This window comes from Hylobates moloch, unplaced genomic scaffold, assembly GCF_009828535.3.
Source record: "Hylobates moloch isolate HMO894 unplaced genomic scaffold, HMol_V3 SCAFFOLD_11, whole genome shotgun sequence".
In the NCBI taxonomy this organism is placed as follows: domain Eukaryota; kingdom Metazoa; phylum Chordata; class Mammalia; order Primates; family Hylobatidae; genus Hylobates; species Hylobates moloch.
Window position 1 is genome coordinate 47,925,567 of NW_026652286.1, and position 23,269 is coordinate 47,948,835.

General features: G+C 37.5%; 1 protein-coding gene across 1 annotated transcript in view; it reads left to right on the forward strand.

Annotated features, from left to right (window-relative positions):
- UVRAG (UV radiation resistance associated) overlaps window positions 1-23,269 on the forward strand; it is a 333,170-nt gene that overhangs the window by 89,049 nt on the left and 220,852 nt on the right. The window contains exon 6 of the mRNA XM_032166960.2: window positions 4,211-4,296. Within this exon, the coding sequence (XP_032022851.1) occupies window positions 4,211-4,296 (86 nt within the window). The remainder of the gene's footprint in view (window positions 1-4,210; window positions 4,297-23,269) is intronic.

The window sequence follows — 23,269 nt, forward strand, 5'->3', positions numbered from 1 at the left end:
AAATTTTTTTAGAAATGATGTCTCACTATATTGCCCAGGCTGGTCTCTAACTCCTGAGCTCTAGTGATCCTCCTGCCTGTGCCTCCCAAAGTGCTGGTATTACAGGTGCCCAGCCTGATTGATTTTAATGTATCGAAACTCCCTTGCGTACCCTGTATGAATTTCAGCTGTTCATGGTGTATAATCTTTAAAAATTTTTTTTGTGGTAAATTACAAATACACAAAATTTACTATCTTAACCATTCTAAGTATACAGTTTAGTGGCATTAGGTACATTCACACTGTTGTGCAACCATTGCCACCATCCATGTATTTCATCTTGCAAAACTTTTCACCTTGCAAAACTTTTCACCTTGCAAAACTGAAACTCTCTGTTAAACAATAATTCCTCATTCTCCCCTCTCCCCGGTCCCTGCCAGCTACCGTTCGACTTTGTTTCTATGATTTTGACTACTCTAGGTACCTCATATGAATGAGTGAATGTTTTTCCTTTGATTGGCTTATTTCACTTAATATAATGTCCTCAAGCTTCATCAATGTTTTAGCATGTGTCAGAATTTCCTTCCTTTTTAATGGTGAATAGTATTTCCTTGTATGAATATACCATATTTTGTTTATCCATCACCTGTCTGTGGACACTTGGGTTGCTTCCACCCCTTGGCTATTGTAAATAATGCTGCTATGAATATGGATATACAAATGGCACTTCCCATTCTTGCTTTCACTTTTTTGGGGTATATACCCAGAAATAGTTGCCATGTTGTGGGCTATAATTCTTTTAATATGCCACTAGGTCACTTTTAGTAGTATTTTGTTGAAGATTTTTATATCTGTATTTGTAAAGGATACTGGTCTATAGTTTTCTTGTGACATTTTGTCTGGCTTTGGTATCAGGATAGTATTGGTCTCATAGAATAACTTAAGAAGTGTTTCCTTGCTTTTATGTTTTTTGAAGACTTTGAGAAGGATTGGTGTTAAATAGTTCGTTGAATTCACCAGTCAAATAATCTGGTTCTGGGCTTTTTTTTTTTGGTGGGAGTTTTGTGATTACAAATTCCATCTACCTCTTTATCTGTTATAGGTCTGTTCAGATTTTCTGTTTCTTCTTGAGTCATTTTTATTTGTATATCATTTTGTCTGCGTTATCTGATTTGCTGGAATACAATTAATTGTTCATTGTATTCTTTTATAAACCTTCTTATTTCTGTAAGATTGGTAATAACGTTCCCACTTCTTTCCTGATTTTAGTGATTTGAGTCTTCTTTCCTTTCCCTTTGGTTAGTTTACCTTAAGATTTGTCAATGAGCCAGGTGCAGTGGCTCATGCCTGTAATCCCAGCACTTTGGGAGGCCAGGGTAGGAGGATAGCTTGAGCCCAGAAGTTAAAGAGCAGCCTTGGCAACATAGTAAGACACCCTTCTCTGTAAAAAATAAAAATTAGCTGGGTGTGGTGGTGCATGCCTGTAATCCCAGCTAATTGGGAGGCTGAGGTGGAAGGATCTCACGAACCCAGGAGTTCAAGGTCAGTCTGGGCAACATGGAGAAACCCCATCTCTACAAAAAAAATGCAAAAATTAACCGGGCGTGGTGGTGCATGCCTGTAATTCCAGCTATTCAGGTGGCTGCAGCAGGAGGATGGCTTCAGCCCAGGAGATTGAGGCTGCAGTGAACTGTGATCGCGCCACTACTCTCCAGCCTGGGTAACAGAATCAGAACTTGTTGAAAAAAAAAAAAAAAAAAAAAAAAAGATTTGTCAACGTTGATCTTTTTAAAAAACAAGCTTCTCTAGTTTGAATTAATACCAACTTAGTTTTAATGCCGTAAAAAGCTTTACTTCTATATAGCTCTATTCCCCTACCTTTGTGTCATTGTTTTCACAGATTGCATCTTTATAATGGTGTGCCCATCAAGATAGATTTATAAGGATTTTTTCATGTATTTGTCTAGTTGATTGTTTTTTAAATGGTAGACCAACTAGACATTCTTAGGCTACATCCAGTTAATAATATGTCTTTTTTAGTCTTTATAATGTATTGCTGGTTCAATTTGCTGATATTTCACTAAGGATTTTTGTGTTTCTGTTCATGAGGGATATTGGTGTATAATTTCCTTTGTGTGTGTGTTGTCTCTGTCTAGTTTTGGCATCAGTAATGCTAGTTTTATAAGTTGGAAATTGTTCCCTTCTCTGCTTTCTGAAGGAGTTTGTGTAAAGTGGATATTCTTTCTTTCTTAAATGTTTGATGAAATTAATCAGTGAGACCATTTGGACAGGATTTGTGTGTGTGTGGGAAGATTTTCAATTGCTTATTCACTAAAAAAGTAGATATGGGGCTATTTAGATGTTTCATAGTATGTCTGTTTGGGCACTTTTGTGTTTCTTTTCGAGGAACTTGTCTAATTAAGTTGTCACAGTTATTAGCATAAAGTTGTTAATAATATTCTTCTAATATCCTTTTAATGTCTGTAGTGACATAACTTTTAATGATTCTACTAGCATTATAGCAAACATGTATATGGTGCTTATTAAATACCTTTCATTTTACAGATATTAACTTTTAATTCCCTCAATTTGTGAGGCAGTTACTATTATCATCTCCAGATTACAGATGAAGCAACCAAGTTAAACTAAGAACACTCTGGTTCCTTGCTTAAGATTATATAGCTGTTGTATTGAAGGCTTGAATTGGACTCCTGGTGGGTCCAGAGTCTTTTTTTCTAAATTACTGTGTACTCTCCCCACCCCCTCCCTGCTTTTTTTTTTTTTTTTTTAAGAAACATGACTATTTATTCCTTTTTATCTTTTTTTTTTTTTTTTTTTGACAGGGTGTTGCTCTGTCACCCAGGCTGGAGTGCAGTGGTGTGACCGCCAGATTGGTTCACCTTGCCCTCTACCTGGACAGAGCCAATTTATCAAGACAGGGAATTGCAACAGGGAAAGAGTAATTCATGTAGAGCCAGCTGTGCAGGAGACCAGAGTTTTATCATTGCTCAAATCAGTCTCCTTTGCCTTTCTTAAATGACAGAGATACCTATTCTGTTCTTCTTCTGGAATTGTCCTATATTCCTTTTAGAAAGTATCCTTGCTCCTTTGTACCACAGAGTAGAAATATTTGTTTCTGGTGTTCCTAATCAGAACTTGGAATGCCCTTTTCCCCATAAAAACGTTACATATGATGGCTAGGCATAGTTGAAATATTATTGTTAATACTCTTTTTGAGTCACATAATATGTTAAAACGACTTCTGGAGCTTCCTTGGGAGGTTCACCACAATTTATAATGTGAAACATTGTTTCCGTGGGAAACTGTGAGAAGAAATGTATTTTTTTGACCTAACACCAAATTTATCACTTTTTTTAAAACAAGAGATATTCCCCAAAAGTGAAGAAATAAGAAACAAATCCAATGTTCATGCATTCCCAAACTGCAGCCCTGATTCCAGGATACCTCCTTCTCTCAAATCGAGCTGGCTTCCTGGGAATCCAGTGGTGGTACATGGATCGAGGGTTCCTTTGTGCTGCATTTTTTACTGCCTCCCTCCTGAGTTGTGGGGATAGATTCTGCAGACTCTTGCGCTGGCCTAAAGGTGCCCAGCCTTGACTCCACTTCCGTGTCTGTGATCCCACGTGGGCAGGTTTCCTGGGTCCCTGTGCTCTCAGCAGGTTTCTCAGGTGCCTCTCCTTGCTGCTGTTGCCCCAGGTGATGTTCAGCGATCATCTGGAGCTCTCTCGTTGTGGGTGTGATCCTTGTCATCTTCTGTCGCTGTGGAGACATTACCAAAGTGGGTCGAGGATCTGTGTTCATCTCTCTCTGGGGATGACTGGTCAGCACAAGGATGGCAGCATTGGGCGACACGTCCAAATCTGCTCTGCCCCCTCGAGATCTGGGGGCTGTTGTCTTGCTCCATGGCTGGGGCAGCAACTGCTGGGCCGGCACTGTGGTGGGAGGGAAGGCCGCGGGACTTGGGGCTGGGCTGGGTGCGCTCCTTCTCCACTTTTGTCAGATCCCCCTGCCAAAACTTATTTTACATTCCCTCACCTGAAAGGTTAGACTTCTGTTACATGGCAGATATACTTTACTTTTTGGAATCTCTAAAATTTTAGATTTACTCAGTTGTTAATATGTCATATTTTTAAAAAGACAAGCATCATTAATTTGTGCATGTATTTTATTTTGTTTGGTTTTGATTAATTTGTTGATTAATGTCTTTCAGGGTTATTCAAATGCTCAGAAGACTATTCTTCTACAGGTGGATCAGAACTGTGTTCGCAATTCTTATGATGTCTTCTCTTTGCTACGGTAAGAAACTTCTTAGATTGCCCTGAATTCTAAAGAATCTTTCTCATTTTGAGTTTGTGACATTTCAGTGTGAGAAAATTAGCGGAAGCTTTAGAGGCTGTTATTCAAGCTTAGCATTTTTTAATGCAAGCGTCATAAATTTTGTAGCTACAGTGATTTAAATTTATCTATTTTACAAAGTGTTTGGAAAGCCGTTTCCTTTCTCTGGACAGTGGGAGAGAATGTTTGGAAGCCAGTGATCTGAAAACAGACATGAGCTGTTTGCTGGTCTTCTGTACCCTACAGAACAGCAATCAAAGTTGCAAAAGTTAGACTTATCAAAGTCTTAACAACTGCAGCATCACTCGGAAAGCCCTTCAACAGCCCCAAATGTGGCTTTGAGTTTTGACCTGTTCTTTGTCTTAAAAGAATTATGTTTGGCAAGCCAAAAAAGCTGTGCATGTATCTAATGCTCAGAGGCTTAAAGGCCTCAGCTCTATATTTTCATAATGTCTGGGCTTAATTTTGAAAGATTTTAAAATCTGGCTTTAATTTTAAATGTGATAGATCATCAAGGATATTTTTCCAGGGAGCAAGCCACCAAAATAAATGCAATTCCAAATAAAGTTAACAGCAACACTCAACCAATGTTCACCCTACTCAGACAGATTGTTCATTGAAATTTGATTTTGACAGTATTTTCTAACGTTTATGTGACACATAATACATTTCAGAACATTAGACATCCTCTATATATGTACTTGAGGAAGAATCCAGAAGGATGCTCAGAGAAGTGGTTATTTTAGAAACATTACAAAATTGGCCTTTCGTTTGTGAAACTTGAATCTTATTACACATGATAATATAGAGTTTGGTCACATGGACTGTGTCCATTAATCTTAAGAAACATGATTTTGACTAAAGTAACCATATACATTTTCTGAGTTTTGGTACTTGCTTGAGAGATACCTACACCTTGACTGCTTAGGATATGTAGCAGAACACACAGGGTTTAGAAATTAGAGGGTGGAGATAGTAGGATGTGTCAAAACATAAACATATTTTAATGCCTGTTCAGTTTGAGACACACGAAGTTTTAACTATTGAAAAGAAGAAAGTCCAGAAATTATTTGAAATGTGAGTAAGCCACTAATAGTTCTTGATCTCAGTTTTCCTTAGTAAGTAAAATGAGGTGTAGGGTACAATTATTTTAAAGATATGTTCTAAATGTGAGATTGTGTGACCTTATTAGAGAAAACAGTATAATTAAAAGAAAAAATACTAAGTCAGGAAGAAGAGGATTTGGGATAGTGTAGTATCATAGATGCTGAAAGAGGATAGTTTCCAGGAGTAGCGAACACTGTGCTAATGTAGGAGAGCAGGAACTGAAGAAAGACTGTTGGATCTTGTGAAGCAGTGTGGTATCATGGAGGATGCTGTGATTAATCCTACCCTGCCTTTATCTTTGATTTATCCTAATTCATTTAACCTCTGATGCTTCTAAAAATTGGAAGCAGTGATGTTACAAATTTGTGTAATTTACAAGCATTTTCACATTTTTTGTCTTATTCTCTTAGAAGTCTTTCACACATCAGGGATGATAGATAGCCCTTGTCTTGATTGTAGAAGCTGAGGCCAAGAGGCATTAAATGTTTTATCTATCTGAGGGCACACAGCAAGTAAGAGCCAGACTGGAGGATGCTTTGAAGGTTTTCTGACAAGCATGCTTTTATAGATCCTTTTAATAGTCTCACCTTCCTAAACTGGTGGTTACAAGGTACACATGGCATAATGACCGCGGACATTCTTTGGAAAACACAATGCCCTACATAAATGCAAAGTCATCAGGCTAATTTAGTAGTTGCTCAGTTATTGAACATTGATCTTGCAGTGATTTGGCTCTTGGGGAGTTCATATCTAGAGTATTTTTCAGACTCTTCAGATGTGTCAGTAATTTAAACTGCCTTATTAACAGTGGTCTCCTTGTGCCTATTGTACAATTCATGCCTAGCTAATAACACAGATATACTTTTCCTAAACCAGATCAAGTGTCTATTTATCAACCAAATTTACTGAACCCAGGGAGTTGTTCTGGAATTGGAAACTTTAAATTGCACTTCTAAGTTGATGAGTCAGATGGTACTTTGGTGATAGTTCTCTCAGACATTAGTAAAGAGTACCCATCATCTGCTCTATTAAATGATCCTCTTTTCCCATAGTGTTTGCCATGATATATGTGAAGTGCTTTCTAGGAAACTTAATTGTGTGCCTATTGCATTAAACTCTAGTTCGTGGTTTCCTCTCAATGTTAGTCCTTGGCTGGAGTCATTTTAAAAAATATATCTTTTCTTTTCCTGATGCTTTCTTGGTTTATAAAATTGCTGTTACTTGATCCGTAATTTTGTGTGAAAACACACAGTCTAAATTCTTTAATGCTACTTAACTCTAAAAATTCTGCATGCTGTTTAGAGTCATGATTAGAACCCTGGTCTCCTGATTTTTTTTTTTTTTTTTTTTTGAGACGGAGTTTCGCTCTGTTGCCCAAGCTGTAGTGCAGTGGCTCTACCTTGGCTCACTTCTGCCTTCATCTCCCAGGTTCAAGTGATTCTCCTGCCTCAGCCTCCCGAGTAGCTGGGATTACAGGCATGCACCACCACACCCAGCTAATTTTTTTTTTTTTTTTTTTTTGAGACGGAGTCTTGCTCTGTCGCCCAGGCTGGAGTGCAGTGGCGCGATCTCGGCTCACTGCAAACTCCGCCTCCCGGGTTCACGCCATTCTCCTGCCTCAGCCTCTCCGAGTAGCTGGGACTACAGGTGCCCACCACCACGCCCGGCTAATTTTTTTTTTTGTATTTTTAGTAGAGACGGGGTTTCACCGTGGTCTCGATCTCCTCACCTCGTGATCCGCCCGCCTCGGCCTCCCAAAGTGCTGGGATTACAAGCATGAGCCACCGCGCCCGGCCTTAATTTTTATATTTTTAGTAGAGACGGGGTTTCACCATGTTGGTCAGGCTGGTCTCGAACTCCTGACCTCAAATGATCCACCTGCCTTGGCCTCCCAAAGTGCTGGGATTACAGGCATGAGCCACTGTGCCTGGCCCCGATTCTGTTTTTTGAGAGTATATTCTAGTTAATTAATTTTCACTGTACTGTTGGGCCACTAAGATACATCTGTTCTCTCTCCTTTTTGTGTGGGAGTGTCACAGAAAAGTGGACACTGTTGACTAAGGCAAGGACTTTGGAGCACCTAAAACCAGATGCTCCTTCATGCTGGGTGTGGTGGCTCATGCCTGTAATCCCAGCACTTTGAGAGGCCAAGGCGGGCAGATTGCCTGAGGTCAGGAGTTTGAGACCAGCCTGGTCAACATGGTGAAACCTCATCTCTACTAAAAATACAAAAATTAACCAGGCGTGGTGACACATGCCTGTAGTCCCAGCTGCTCGGGAGGCTGAGGCAGGAGATTAGCTTGAACCCGGGAGGTAGAGGTTGCAGTGAGCCAAGATTGTGCCACTGCACTCCAGCCTGGGTGACAGAGTAAGACTCCACTGCAGAGAGAAAAAAAAAAAAAGAAAAAAGCTCCTTCAGATGGATGGGTTGTACTGTTTTATAGGAAAACAGTGACCTGAGACCTTATTCAGATACTTTGACCCATAGTTAAGAATTTAGGCTAATTTCAGTGTTGCCAAAGATTAGCAGTTCTTTCCAAATTTACATTTAATGTGGGATAGTAATTGAACTATTCCTTCTTAACTCTTGGAAATCTCTGGATTAAGGGTTTGTTTTCAGGTAAAAGTAGACATTTAATTAAGAGCCAGTTTACTCATTGTTACATTTGATATTTTAGGGTGTTCACCACAAGGTGTCAATGTTATTCCTTAACTAGCATTTGAAATTTTATTTATTTTACAATTTTGGGTTGAGAAAGTAGGGACTAAAATGGAATATAAAGCAACGTTGTAAATTATAAATAAGCATTCAGTTTTAGGAGTTAAATAAAAAAATCTCTTAGTATGATTCCTTCTAGGTTGAGGAATACAGGCTTAGTAGATAGCTTTCTAATAGGCTTATTAGGTACCTTTCTCCTTTTGGTTCTGTTTTTTTAAAGTCCTATTGATAGGGAATTATTGAAAGATTATAAAGAGAGGAGGAGTAAATGACATAGTCAGGTTTGCAATTTAGAATTCTACCCATGGTGTCAGTGTGGAGTAGACCTGAGGGATGAGCCTGGAAGCAGTGATTTCTGTCTAATCTTATCTATTCTCTGACTGAGAGATTATTTTTAGTGTTAAAAACTCATTTTTGGGTTGTTTTTTCTTTTATACTTTTTCAAAGAGATAACTCTGTTATAGTAAGAAAAGTAATAATTCTGATTTTTTTCTAGTATAGTTTTTATTGTTTTTTTCCCCTTCTCCTTTAGAAATATCCTGCTTTTGCCAGTTTAATAAGTGGAAGTATGGTGGAAAAATAAAGGGCTTTGGTCCTTCACCTCAATTCCAGTCCTAAAACTGCCATGTGTAGGTAGACTGGATGCAAGACTTTGAGCAAGTAACGTCAACTTTTTGTATACGTTAGTCTGCTTTTGTAAAATGGGGCTAATATTTGTCTCTTCTATTAGGAATATTGTTAGAATTAAATAAGGTACAATATTTGAAAGATCTTAGGATAGTTACTGGCATATAGTAGACATTTAATAAATGTTAGTTTTCTTCTTCCTCTTTACTTACCCTGTCTTGGATATAGCTTTCTCCTCTAAGCCAGTATTCCTTTTCCTTGTTACCACTAGGTTTTCCACTTTTCAGCATAATTTCCCTTTCTCTCCTCACCATTCTAGTGTTTTCCATATCTGCTTTTATAACTGCATGATGGATTCTTCTTGCTCACTGCCCAGAAAAGTCAATGCATTGAGAACAGGTTTTGCAGCAAAGAAAGAGTTTAATTATTACAGGGCCAGCCAAATGGAAGGATGGGAGATAATTCTCAGATCCGCTTCCTCAGAATTCACAGGCTAAAGTGTTTCAAGGGTAGTTTGGTAGGCAGGGGTCTAGGAAATGGGGAATCCTGATTAGTTGGGTTGGGGCTAAAATCATAGGGGGTCTAAGCTGTCTTCTTGTGCCAAGTTAGTTCCTGTGTGGGGGTCATAAGACCAATTAAGCCAGTTTCTTGATATGGGCTACCTATTTGATACCAGCTGGTCCATCAGAATTCAGAGTCTGAAAAATACCTCAAGCACCAGTCTTAGATTTTATGATAGTGATATCTATGGGAGCAATGGGGAAGGTTGCAAACCTTGTGACCTCTGCGTGCATGACTCCTGAACCATAATTTTACAAAGGTGTTTTCAGTCCCTGAGTAATAAGGAGGAGGTTACTTTCGGGAAGGGACTGTTATCATCTTTATTTTAAAGTTAAGCTATAAACTAAATTCCTCCCATAGTTAGCTTGGCCTATGCCCAGGAATGTACAAAGACAGCTTGTGAGGCTAGAAGCAAGATGGAGTCAGCTACATGTTGATTGATTTCTGTCACTCATAATTTTTGCAAAGGTGGTTTTACTTTCAAAGTTGCTTTTGTTAATTCTAAACAGTCATAATAAAAAATATTTAACATGTGTATGTCTTTTCTCCTTAATGACATTGGAATCTTCTTGAAGGAAAGGATTATTTCTTATGGCTGTATTTCTCCTCTCCTTCTGTCTTGCCAATACTTCTTGGTTAATTGTTGGAGTTCCTTTGGCTTGTGAGCTTACTAGGACTCTTCTGTATTACTCTTTTTCCTTAGGTACCTCTCGTGTTACTAAAGCTACAACCAACACATCTACATGTTAATACCTCTTCAATCTATAACTCTAGCTCTACCTCTCTTTTGGATTTCCAGTCTGCATTTTCCAACGACCATGGATATTTGAACTTTTTTGTCCTTGAGGAACACCTCAACCCAAAGTGTCTGGAGCCACACTCATCGGTTTAATACTCCTCTTCCTTTTCTTTTCCCTGGTTTGTCTCATGGTATTATCACCATCCTAGTCTCCCAAGCTAGTAATCTTAGTCATTTTTGGTTTCTCTAATTTTTCTTCTCTTAGTGATATAGTTGATGATAAACCATATTGATTCTTTGGCTAGATGTCTCATCTGCCGACCCTTCTTTGTTTTTAATCTATATTTTCCTAGACTATTTCGTGATCTCCTAGATGAAGAAATTAAGGCACAAAGCAGTTAAGTAACTTCACTAAGTTCACACGAACTAGTGTTAGAATTTGTATTCAAACCCAGGTAGTCTAGCTCCAGAGGCTATCATATAAACCAGTGTATCTTAAATCCTTACAATCTTTTACACTGCTGCTAGAGTGATCTTTTAAAAGATACAGGCTGGGCGTGGTGGCTCATGCCTGTAATCCCAGCATTTTGGGAGGCCGAGACGGATGGATCACGAGGTCAGGAGATTGAGACCGTCCTGGCTAACACAGTGAAACTCTGTCTCTACTAAAAATACAAAAAAAAAAAAAAAAAAAATAGCCAGGCATGGCGGCGGGCACCTGTAGTCCCAGCTACTCCGAAGGCAGAGGCAGGAGAATGGCATGAACCCAGGAGGCAGAGCTTGCAGTGAGCTGAGATAGCGCCACTGCTCTCCAGCCTGGGTGACAGAGCGAGACTCCGTCTCAGAAAAAAAAAAAAAACAAAAAAACACACATGAACTTTCTTACTTGCTGGGCTTAGAAAGCTTTGATATATCATGTACAGGATAAAGTTCACACTTCTTAATGTGATATTCAAGGGACATTTAGCAATACATGCCCTTAGGGACCATGGTCTTTATTTCAAAGTCCTCCCACTCCCTACTTGTATAATCAATAACTATCATTTATGGAGTGCTTGCTGTGTTATAATTAGTTCTTCATTGTCTGATTTTCCCTCCACTCATCTCAACACCCCCAAACTGAGAGCACCTTTAGGCAAGAATCCTTGTTTTATTAGTCTTTGTATTAGCCCTATGGCAGTGTGTATCATATATATGTTAAGCAGATAATAAATGCCATTTCTATTGATCAAATTGAACTATTGTTCGGGTTACTAGAGGACTAAAGTTTTGTTTTTCCTAATGGTTTCCATCTGGTAAAATGAGAGTTGCAAAAAATTTCTAGGCTAATATTTAAAAGGTGTTGAAAATGCAATCAGGTCTGTGAGCCTTCAGCTGCTTCTTTCTTTCAGCCCCTGCTCTCCACACAACATCTGGTGAGATTTTCAGGATTTTGTGACTTTCAATCCAACTCTTTCTATAAGTGTTTTGGGAAGACCTTTATTTGGCTCTCTAGACGCAAATTCCCCTCCCCCCACTTTGCTAGAAAGTACTGTCAACTATAAAATTCCAATTTTAACAGGAAAATGCTCACAACCAATAAATTATCAATAGCATAGTGTTTAGAGAAGAGATGGGATGAGAAGTATAACGTATAACTTTGTTTATCATCTTTAAACTATGGATGTGATAACCAACTTTTAGGCTGCAGGAAGAGTTTTTTTTTTTTTCCTCCCTGCCTAATGGACTCTAAGTGGTAATTGCAGTTATACAGAATACAGCTAAGAACCCAACTGTAAGCAGACTTTACAAAGTTTATGTACTAAAACTTGTGTACTTTCTTTTCATAGTAGAGACTAGGCTCTTACCCAGTTTCTGTATGCTTATTTTAAGTAAGTTAGGGGAGGAATTAAGAGGATTACCGTTAAAATAGACACACTGACAGCAAGAAGCGAAAGCTGATAGTTTGCTCTGTTTGTGGTATACTCTTTGATTCTGGAATATAGCTGAGTGATAAATCATATTAGCTACTGTCCTACCTTTGTAGTCACTGTGTTTGGATTCTTAAACAGCCCTGTCTCACGACTTTATGTAAAAAGAGAGAGGGGGAGAAACAGTTCACTGTAAGGAGAGGCCAACTAAAGAAAAAAACATAGCTAGCCAACTCCTGTGTGTGCTTGGCCCAAGCACATCTCTGTATTGCATTTCATAACTCGAGTTACTCAGGAGAATTATGAGTGCACTGTCTTAGTTTTTAATAATGCTGTCTCCATTTAACAGATGAGGAAGCAGTCTTAAAATGGTGAGATGATTTGCCTGGGCCACAGGCTGGTTAAGTGTGGAAGCAGGTCTGAAGAAAGGTCTGCCAGGCTCCAGTGCATGTGCTGTTTTCTATTATGCCACGCTGGTGCCAAATCATCAGTAAAATAGAAAAGTGTAATTATGAGAGCCTTCATAAGAAAGCAGGCACATTTCAATCAAAATTTAAAATAAAATTATTATTATTATTATTTTTTGAGATGAAGTCTTGGCTCTGTTGCCCAGCCTGGAGTGCAATGGTGCGATTTTGGCTTGCTGCAACCTCCACCTCTCCAGTTCAAACGATTCTCCTGCTTCAGCCTCCCAAGTAGCTGGGACTACAGGCATGTGCCACCACACCTGGCTAATTTTTTGTATTTTTAGTAGAGACGGGGTTTCACCATGTTAGCCAGAATGATCTCAATCTCCTGACCTCGTGATCCGCCTGCCCTGGCCTCCCAAAGTGCTGGGATTACAGGTGTGAGCCACCACGCCTGGCTAATTTTGGTATTTAATGTAAGTTTTGGTGGAGCAAAATTTGTATTTATGTGTAGCAGCACATTTTATTCTTCTTTATTCATCCGTCTCTACATATACTATAAATATATCTATGTATGTATACATACACATAAAGACACACATATATACACACACACACAGTTTTACAGAAATAGGATTTAAGCAAAATACAGGACTAATTATAGGGTGAAGTCTTCTCCTTCCCCTTTCCTTGTACTTTTTGGCTCATCTTCTTTTTTAAGCCCTTCTCCCCCATTCCGCTGCCAGCAAACCACCCAAACACAGAACACATGTCCACATGACCCCTAGTCACCCTTCACCCATGTTAACAATCTGATGTGTATCCATCTGTATTTTTTCCCATAGTCTCTGTATATATGTCATAGATATGATTTATAGATACATTTATATATGTTTTCTATATAATTTATGGTTTATGTATATGGTTTGAATTAATTTATAAAATTAAAATTGTTTTATAAAATTGGAGTTGATACACATACTTGGGTTTCTTGTTCAATATTCTATACATACATTCCTCTAATTCACTTTTTAAATGGCTTAATAATAGTCCATGGTGAGGCTGTATCATATTTATTCAGCCACTACTCTATTGATAGGCATTGAATATAATATTTACTCTGGCTCTGGTTTTTAATGCTTGTTTGTTTTGACAGTATGCACATTACTGAAGGAAATATTTATACACATATATAACCTTGTTTTTATGATGATTTTGTTTCCATGGATTACATTCCCAGCAGTGGGATTTCTGAGTCAAAGGGTGTGTATTGTTTCAATTGTCAGAGATAATCAGGTTGTTTTCCCAAAGGGCACAAAATAAATGGTATTACTCCTTACCCTGATTCCGTGCTGGCAATGGCCATCATCAATTTTTATGATTTTTACTAATTTGATGAGTGTAAATGATACCTCAGTATTACTTCAATTTTTGTCAGCCTGGTGCAAGTACTTAGTTTGAGCTACAAGTGAAATTTAACATGTTTTCTTAAGCTTATTAGCTATTTAGGGTATTATTCTGTGAATTTGCCTATTCATTTACTTTACCTATTTTTTAAAAATTGAGTTGCTTGCATTTTTCTCATGAGTTCCTAAGAGTACTTGGTATTTTTTCCCAAATCTGACAATTACATCTTGACTTATGATACCTTATACAAAAAGTTCATATTTGTTGTATTGTGTAATTCTGTTTCTTGTTTTATATTTTCTGGGCACTCTTGAGTTGAAAAGGACTCTCCTATACCTTGCTTCTATAGATATTTTTTGCTAACTTTGAGATTTATATTATTTTACTTTTTAAATTAAATATATAATACAAATTGCAATTGATTCTTTTTTTTTTCTTTTAATCCACCCGTCTGCACACTGATATCTAGTATAGATAGTCCATATCTTGTAAGGTAGAAATTATTTCTTCATAGATGAATTCATTGTGTCAGCACCTTTCTTTTCCCACTGAATTTAAATAATACCTTTGTAATATATTAAAAGTGCATATATACTGGGATCTATTTCTGGATTTGCTCTTTTTTTTGTTTATCATATCCTTTTGTGTATTTTGTAAATTTCAGATTGATTTAACTACAGAGGATTTTTTTGTGTGGTCTAATATCAAGTAAGGCATGTCCTCTTGCTACTCTTCTTTTTGATACTATTTTTGGCTATTCTCAGAACTTTATTCTTTTATGTGAACTTTAAGCTTATTTTATCCTACTTTAAAAGACCAATCTTATTGGAATTTTAATCAAAATTTTTATATCAGTTGAAGTTTTACAATTATTTTGGGAAAGCTGTCATTTTATACTAGTATACCCATCCAAGAACATGGTGTCTTTTCATTTGTTTATATTTTATTTTATTCCTTTAACAAGATTGTAGATCTCTTTATATGGTCTTCTGGCTTTCTGTTACATTTGTTCTTAAGTATGTTATAGTTTTTACAGTATTTTGTATAAAATAGGTGTTCCATTCCATTCTTGTGTGCTTATTGCTATTTTAAGGAAAAGCTATAATTCTAGGAAAATCTTATTTATATTTAGTAATATATCTAATTGTTTTTATTGCTATTGTTTTTTTAAGGAAAGCTCTCCTTTTTGGCATACACATTATCATCAGTAAAAGGATAGGCTTTTCTTCTCTAATATTTATACTGATTTTCTAGACCTACTGCATTTGCTAAACCTTCTAGAACTTTCAGAATAATGTTGAAAAGTAATAGGCATTGTGACCATCCCAGTTCCTTGTTCTAATTGAAAAAGTTCAGTAGTCTGCTGTTCAGAATATTTTCTGTTAATTTTGAAAAATATTGGCCGGGCGTGGTGGCTTATGCCTGTAATCCCAGCACTTTGGAAGGCCTAGGCAGGTGGATCACCTGAGGTCAGGAGTTCAAGACTAGCCTGGCCAACATGGCGAAACTCCATCTCTACTAAAATACAAAAATTAGCTGGGTGTGGTGGTAGGTGCCTGTAATTCCTGAGGCAGGAGAATCACTTGAACCCAGGCAGCGGAGGTTGCAATGAGCCGAGATTGCACCACTGCACCCCAGTCTGAGCAACAAGAGCGAAACTGCATCTGAAAGGAAAAGAAAAAAAAAAGAAAAATGAATATATATATTATATATATATATATATATATATAAGAAAAAATACTTATTATATATATATGTTTTTCTTTCTTTTTTTTTTTTTTTGAGACGGAGTTTTGCTCTTGTTGCTGTGCTGGAGTGCAGTGGCTCGATCTCGACTCACTGCAACCTCCGCCTCAAAAAGGAAAATATTTTAAATAATTCTTTTTATTCACTTAGTGCTTTTATTAGGAATGGTTGCTGAATTTTTTGAAATGCCTTTCCACATTTATTAATATTATATTTTTTCTTCCTTTACAATTGTAATAAGGTATGTGGATTTCCCAATGTTGTATTACTGACTAGTTATAGGTTATTCTTTTGATCGTTACTTATAAGCAAGATTAGTTTTTAGCAGTTGTTGTGTTGTTGTTAACAGGGGAGGGTATAAATTACTGTCTCTCCCAAGATCATAAAATTGAATTGTGAATGAATTGTGAAGCTTTCCATCTTATTCTATGATCCTAATCTGTAAAATGATGATGATGATAGCATGTGTCTCTGGATTGTTGGGAAGATTAAAGGTATTAATGTGAACTGCTTAGTACAGTACCTGAATTGTATGTGTCAGCTATCATTATCATCACTACCATCTGAAACAGATTAAATAATTTTGAAAGTTTTTAGTTCTTTGAAGGTTTGTTAGGACTTAGCTAGTAAATCATCCAGTTCAGGTGCATTTTATAAGGGTAAATCTTTCAATCCCTTTAGTGCTCATCGCTCTGTCCATTTTTTCCTGCTTCTCCTTAGTTTATTTTTGGCAATTTGTTTTTTGGTAGGAAACCATCTATTTCCTCTAGATTTCCAACATTATTGCTGAAATAATGAACATAGTTTTATTTTATTTTTCTTTTAATCATTTCAATAATTTACAGCACATTTTCTAATTAAGACCAGAAATTACTCTAATGTTTTAGTTAGAAATGTTGTTACATTATCACCTCTTCTTGCACAGGATGCTCTCTGATGTTGAAATTGTAATAACTTTTTTCATGTAAACTAAAACAAAATATTTCAGATACTTTTGCCTTAAAAGTGTTTCTCAGAATGAGAATGGAGAATGTGGACTATATATGTTTAGGGAATTTATATCTCTAGTTTACAATGTTGTTCCTAGCATATAGCACCAAGCTGGCTCAGAGTGAATGCTCAGCAAATATTTGTTAAATGAATGAATGAAGAAATGGGTGAAATATAATCCTTTTGGATAATAACTGAACCAGGTAGATTTTTTGAGGAATTTTTAAAATGGTAGATTTTTAATTACCTTTCCAAAGATGATTAGTACTAACCTTGGATATGTTTTGCCGCAGTTATAGTATATTTTATATATAAAATAACTTAATATTTCATTTTGGCTACAGTGCATGCTAATGAAAAATTCATGTTGAAAGCATTGTTTTTAAATTAACTGCAGCTTACTAAATGAGTAAACCAGTAGTCAGGACTTACTGATAGATCTCATAGTCTTTAACTAGGACCTCTTATAGGTAATTCATGCTACTAAGTTCATTTTCTCTAGTTTACTGAATGTTTAATAGAGAATGGAAATGTAATGGGTAAGTTAAATGAGCCCTCCCCATAACAGTGTTCAGAACTCTTGGCTTAGAGCAAAAGTCAGCTTTCAAATGTTGAAAAGGTGAATGAAGAATAAAATAGGAAGAATAAAATCCGCGTAAAGAAGTAAAGCATTCTTTGAGGGCAGTTAAGTATATGTAGTCTTCTGCCCAAGAGATGTTCTCTGTCTCTGCCCCTGTCCTTTAATTTTGGCTTGAATTCACAGGGTTACTGGACTAAGACTGCTTTGTTTGAGATGTCACTGCGAATTAAGGCTTCACTGTCACATCTCTCATAGCTGCCTTGTAACTTCTACATTCCCGCTGGTGCCAGGCATGTTCCAAGGCAGCATTCCAAGGTTTAGTGATTTCACCCTGATGTCTCCGCCAATAAAAATAACCAGTTACCATTAAACACCTACCCCACCCATAACTTGATTTTTACATGCCGTTTTATTAAGAAAACTTATCGACAATTTTAGGAGAATTAATACATTAAGTTTATTAGGATATCAACTGGCCCTTGGAGTAACTTTTGTTCTAAAAGTGGATGTTTCACCTTGGAAGAGAATCTGAGACTCAGCATGTTTATCTATTGAGAGTGGACTTTGTAATAACCTTATTTCTACAGTAGATTCTTTATGACTGGAAATACTCTGTGAAAATGAAGAGCCAGATTATTACCTTAGGGATTTATATCCTAGTAGGACAGATTAACAGATACAGCAAGGAAAGGGTCTTTCATTCGTTGAGAAACTAATAATAATTTCTAAATATGTTGTGTTCTTAGAATAAGTCAGAATCCCTTCCTTTTCTACAAAGGGCCTACACTGGGGGTGGAGAAGGAAAATAAGATTTGAGTATTAAAAATTTTCACTTAAATACATTAATGCTATTAAGTGAAATAGCATTTCAGTTAAATGCTAAAAATTAGCATACATCTTTTTATTGTGTTCACAATAGCCACACTTACTATTACAATTCCGTTTTACTGGTAAGCAGACTGAAGCTTGCAAAAGTTGAGTAGTGTGGTTCCCAGGTGTTCAGCTAGTAAGTCATGCAGAGTCCGAGTCAGGTTAGTGGTAAAGGCCTTTCCATCATATTTCTCCATCTCATGTGGAGGAATTCCCCGTGACATTCTTTTCTCTTGTTGAGACTGCCTTATAGCACCCTTAGTCTTCCCAGTAAAACTTTTTTTTTTTTTTTTTTTTGATGATGCACCAACATAAAATGAGTCAGGAATTAGAGTCTTGTGGCACCCACGCAATGGAGACTTTGCTAGTAGACTTTCCTGGAGCCCTCCAGAGTGCGCCTAATATACTCCTCACCTCATGTCTCCCCATGGAGGAGGTCTTAATGGTTTACTATTGAGGAGTGTCTCTGACTCTATGACCACATAGGTCTTTTTACTTCCTTTCCCCCAGTATGTCAAGTGTGAAGTGATTGGACCCAATGATTCTTTCTTAGTTGGCATCCCTGACTGTTCTTAGGCTTCTGTTCCTTAAATTCAGACTCTGCAAGAAATAAACTAATGTCATAGAGGAAAATGACTTTTCCACAGTAGCACTGATTTTTCTATTCCTGAGATTCTTTGATTCTGATGACAGAGTTAAATTTGAACATGGGAGGAAAACTGACTTTAAACAGTTTATGTGGAGAACATCTGGAGATTTAAACTTATGAAAAATTCAGTGTAAGCCAAGAAATTGACTCAGCAGCATTAAAAAAGGAGCTAAGATGATCTTATATTGCATTAATTAAAATATATTGTCCAGATCAAGAGAAGTAATAGTCTTCCTGGACTTTGTATTCATTAGATCATATTTGGAATATTCTGTTTAATTTGGGTCCCAGTTTACTTTGATGGGAAAGAGCCAGGGGAGATGGCCAGGAAGATGAATGATTTTAAAGCAGTCATGTAAAGACTAGTTGGGAATAGAGGATGTTTAGAGAATATAAATATCCTAGAGAAGAGAGGACTTTGGGGATATAGTTGCCATCTTTAAACAGTTATGTAGTTAATTTGGCAAACAATTTTAGGGTAATAAGAGTAAAAGACACATTTATTGGATATGTACTATCTGCCAGTTAAGTTTTTCACATGCTTTATCTCATTTAATCCTTAAAGCAAGAGTATGGATTGCTGCTAGTCATTGTTATTGCTGTTTTACTCATGAGATCCAGACAGGGGAATTGATTTGCCTAAGGTTGCATTATGGCAAAGGCATTTTTTTTTGAGATGAAGTCTCGCTCTGTTGCCCAGGCTGGAGCGCAGTGGCACAATCTCGGGTCACTGCAACCTCCGCCTCCCAGGTTCAAGCAATTCTCCTGCCTGAGCCTCCCGAGTAGCTGGGACTGCAGGTGTGTGCCACTACGCCCGTCTAATTTTTATATTTTTAGTAGAGCTGGGGTTTCGTGATGTTGGCCAGGCTGCTGTCTTAACTTCTGACCTGGTGATCCGTCTGCCTCGGCCTCCCAAAGTGCTGGGATTACAGGTGTGAGCCACCGCACCTGGCCAGGGGTGTAATTTGGAAGTGAAAAAGTATATAGGTTGTTGTTATTCCTGAGAGTAGAATGTAATGATAGCTACGTTTATTGAGTGTTGTTATGTTCTAGGCTCTTGTTATATACTGAAAAAGAAAGAAAAAGTCCTATCTTCATGGAGCGTACATTTTAATAAGAAATTCAGGAGTAAATAAATTAATTAGTTATAAATTTGTTGCTAGTGGTAAGTGCTATGAAGAAAAATAAAGTAATAGGAGGAGAATAGAGGTTGGTAGATACTGAGGATGGTAGGATGATCAGGGAAGACCTCACTGAGAAGAAAATATTTGAACAAAGACTTGAAAAAAATTAGACAGCAAGGTTGGATGGGCATTTGGAGAAAGAACATTCCAGAGAGAAGAGATAGCAGGTAGGAATGAGTTTGGTTTGTTGCAAGAATAGCTAGGTGGTCAGTTTGGGCATAGTGAGCAAAGTTGGCAAGGCCAGATCGTGTAGAGTTTTATTTTTTTTCCAAGCATGGTAAGAAGTTGTTGGAGGGCTTTGAGCAAGGGAGTGATGTGATCTGATTTCTAGTTTTTTAAAAAAATGCCTCTGATTAGCCAGGCTTGGTGGCATGTGCCTGTAGTCCCAGCTACTTGGGAGGATGAGGCTGGAGGATCACTTGAGCCCAGGAATTTGAGGCTGTAGTGAGCTCTCATTGTGCCACTACACTCTAGTCTGGCCAACAAAGCTGAGACCCCATCTCTAAAGAGAAAAAAAAATGCCTTTGGTGTGGAGAATAGACTGGGCTTCGGGGTCAACCCACCACAGCTGTGATCCAGCAATCAGAAAACTGCTGCTGGTGAAATAGCCATCCCACACTTACGACACCTAAATAAGGAAACTGTCTACTGCAAAACCTCACTCCTGAGAGAGCTTGTCACTGCTTCAGGAAGAATGGCGTATATCCCTTCTACCTTCCAGATTTCGCTCAAGGCATTCCAACATTTAAGAAAAGGATGATAGAACAGAGGAGAAGGACAGCTAATGAGGTTGGGGAAAATCTAGGACAAAGAGGTGTCCCAGAGGTCAAAGTAAATTAAATATTTCTAAGAGAGTGATTAATTGAACCAAATATTGATGGCTGGGGCATGGTGGCTCACGCCTGTAATCCCAGAAATTTGGGAGGCTGAAGGGGGAGGATTGCTTGAGCCTAGGGGTTTGAGACCAGCCTAGGCAACATAGTGAGACCCTGCCTCAGAAAAAAAAAAAAAGGTTGCTGATTGGTTGAGTAATGTGAGGGTTAAGAATTGAAAGCTGGGCTGGGCGCGGTGGCTCACGCCTGTAATCCCAGCACTTTCGGAGGCCTAGGTGGGCAGATCACGAGGTCAGGAGATCGAGACCATCCTGGCTAACATGGTGAAACCCCGTCTTTACTAAAAATACAAAAAAAATTTGCTGGCCATGGTGGTGGGCGCCCATAGTCCCAACTACTTGGGAGGCTGAGGCAGGAGAATGACGTGAACCCGGGAAGCAGAGCTTGCAGTGAGCTGAGATCGCACCACTACACTCCATCCTGGGCTACAGAGTGAGACTCCGTCTCAAAAAAAAAAAAAAAAAAAAAAAAAAAAGCTGAATTTAGCAACTTGGAGCTCACTGGTGACATATATAAGAGCAGTTTTCATGTGTGGTGGAAGTGGTACAAAGAAGAGTAGAAGTGTTTTCCAACATTTTAAATGATTGAACAATTATAATTATGTGATTGTGAGAATGTGTATAAAAATAGTAACCATAAAGAATTTTACCATATAGTATCCGTATGAATCATAGAGATTGCTATGTGATAAACTTTGCAGTTGAGAATTTTATGATAAATTCGTTGCAGAGTTTAGTGATCTAGTAATCAAGAAAAAGAATGCTCGTTAATTATATGAAATAAAATGTCATTAGTGACAAATCTTTATTGAGAATCTGTTGTTAGTAGACCTTGTGTTACTCTGTCAGTCATCCCGCTCCATTCTGTCAGTTTGAATGGGGAGCTATGCATAGAATAAACAGTAGCAGAATGAAAATCAGAGAGTTGTTTTATGAGTAGGTGCCCAAAGGAAGGGTGCAGTCGCTGAAACTCCCTGGAAAAGGACTGGGTTAAAATAGGGGGATTTAGGCCCAAGGCAACCTCCTATATTACCCCTAAATCTAAATCTTGGCCTCAGCATGCTCAGTCATATTTTTATTTTGGGGTGTATGTTGGTGAGGGAGAGAAATGAAGCCCCTTGTCATCTTCTATTATAAAATTTTACATGGCAATATAATTCTGTGTTTAATTATTCTGTATCCCTCAATAGATTTGTGGTGGACAAGGACTCTAGTTTATCTTGCTCACGGTAACAGCCACTGGTGCTTAGCTTGTTCCCTCTCATGGGGCGGGTGTTAAATTTATAAGGAATAATTCAGAGTTTATCAGGCAGTATAAGGAACAGAAGATAACACCTGGGTACCAGCATGTGGAAAGGTGGGGAATGCTTGCCTGACATGTTAAATACATTCTTAGAGATGTAGATCACATTCCTCTGCTCTAGGAAGCATTGTTGGATCTCACTTCATTCCTGTACCCATATTGCACATAGAAAGTATTCTGTGCCCTAGATACTTTGCTTTATTAACCTTACATTATCATATAGGTACCTCCTTATCTCTTCAATACTAGTCACAACTTTTTTTGATTGCCTGTCATTTGCAAATATTGTGCTAGGTGTTGTATATATTTTATTATTCTATTTAATTCTTTCAGCAACCAGGGACATTAGGCAACTGAATAAATTGAGGCTCAGGAAAGTTTAACAACTTGTCCAAGATTGTACACTGCTTTCTTAGCACCTTCCAAAAGCTTGAGGCTGCTTCTGTTCCATGGTGTTTCTTAACAGGATACATACTTCAGTAGAATTTGTATGCTTAATGAAAGTCTTTTATACTTTTTTAAGATCTTACCACAATTCCATTCTTTTTTGTTGATTATTTGATCAAAGGGCCGTGTAATTCTAACACTTCTTGAAACATTGGAGCTGAAAAGTAAGACTGGTGAAATAGCTGACTTTAAATATTGCGTTTTCAAGGCTAAAAATAAGTGTCTAACTTACAGATTCATTGTATGATAAACTAATATTATAGAACTGTTTTTATATAGAGCAGACAGAAAAAGTTTTATAATTGCTCTGAGAAAAAAATATACTTACTCAAAATGTGCTAAGCATTCCAATTTTGATGCTTCAACATGGAGCTGTCCCCTGTAGCCTTGGAGACCATAACTTCACAGTGCTTGTTTTTAAAGTAAGGTTTTCTTTCGAATGTAAGCAGATTTTGATGGTAGAAAGAAGTTGTCATGTGGAATTATTCTGTGGAGCCATTTGAATAGACTTGAAACATTGTTTATGCATAAATAAATTCACCACTCTGAAAAGTATTCTGACAAGGCACGGCATGTGTTGGCATCTGCACGTCAGCCTGTACTGAGTTTTCACTACCCACAAGAGGTGGTGAAAACGATCTCTGGTATAAAGCAAATGGAAAAGGTAAAGTGTTGGAATTTTCTTTTTCTTTCTTTCTTTCTTTCTTTCTTTCTTTCTTTCTTTCTTTCTTTTTTCTTTCTTTCTTTCTTTCTTTCTTTCTTTCTTTCTTTCTTTCTTTCTTTCTTTCTTTCTTCT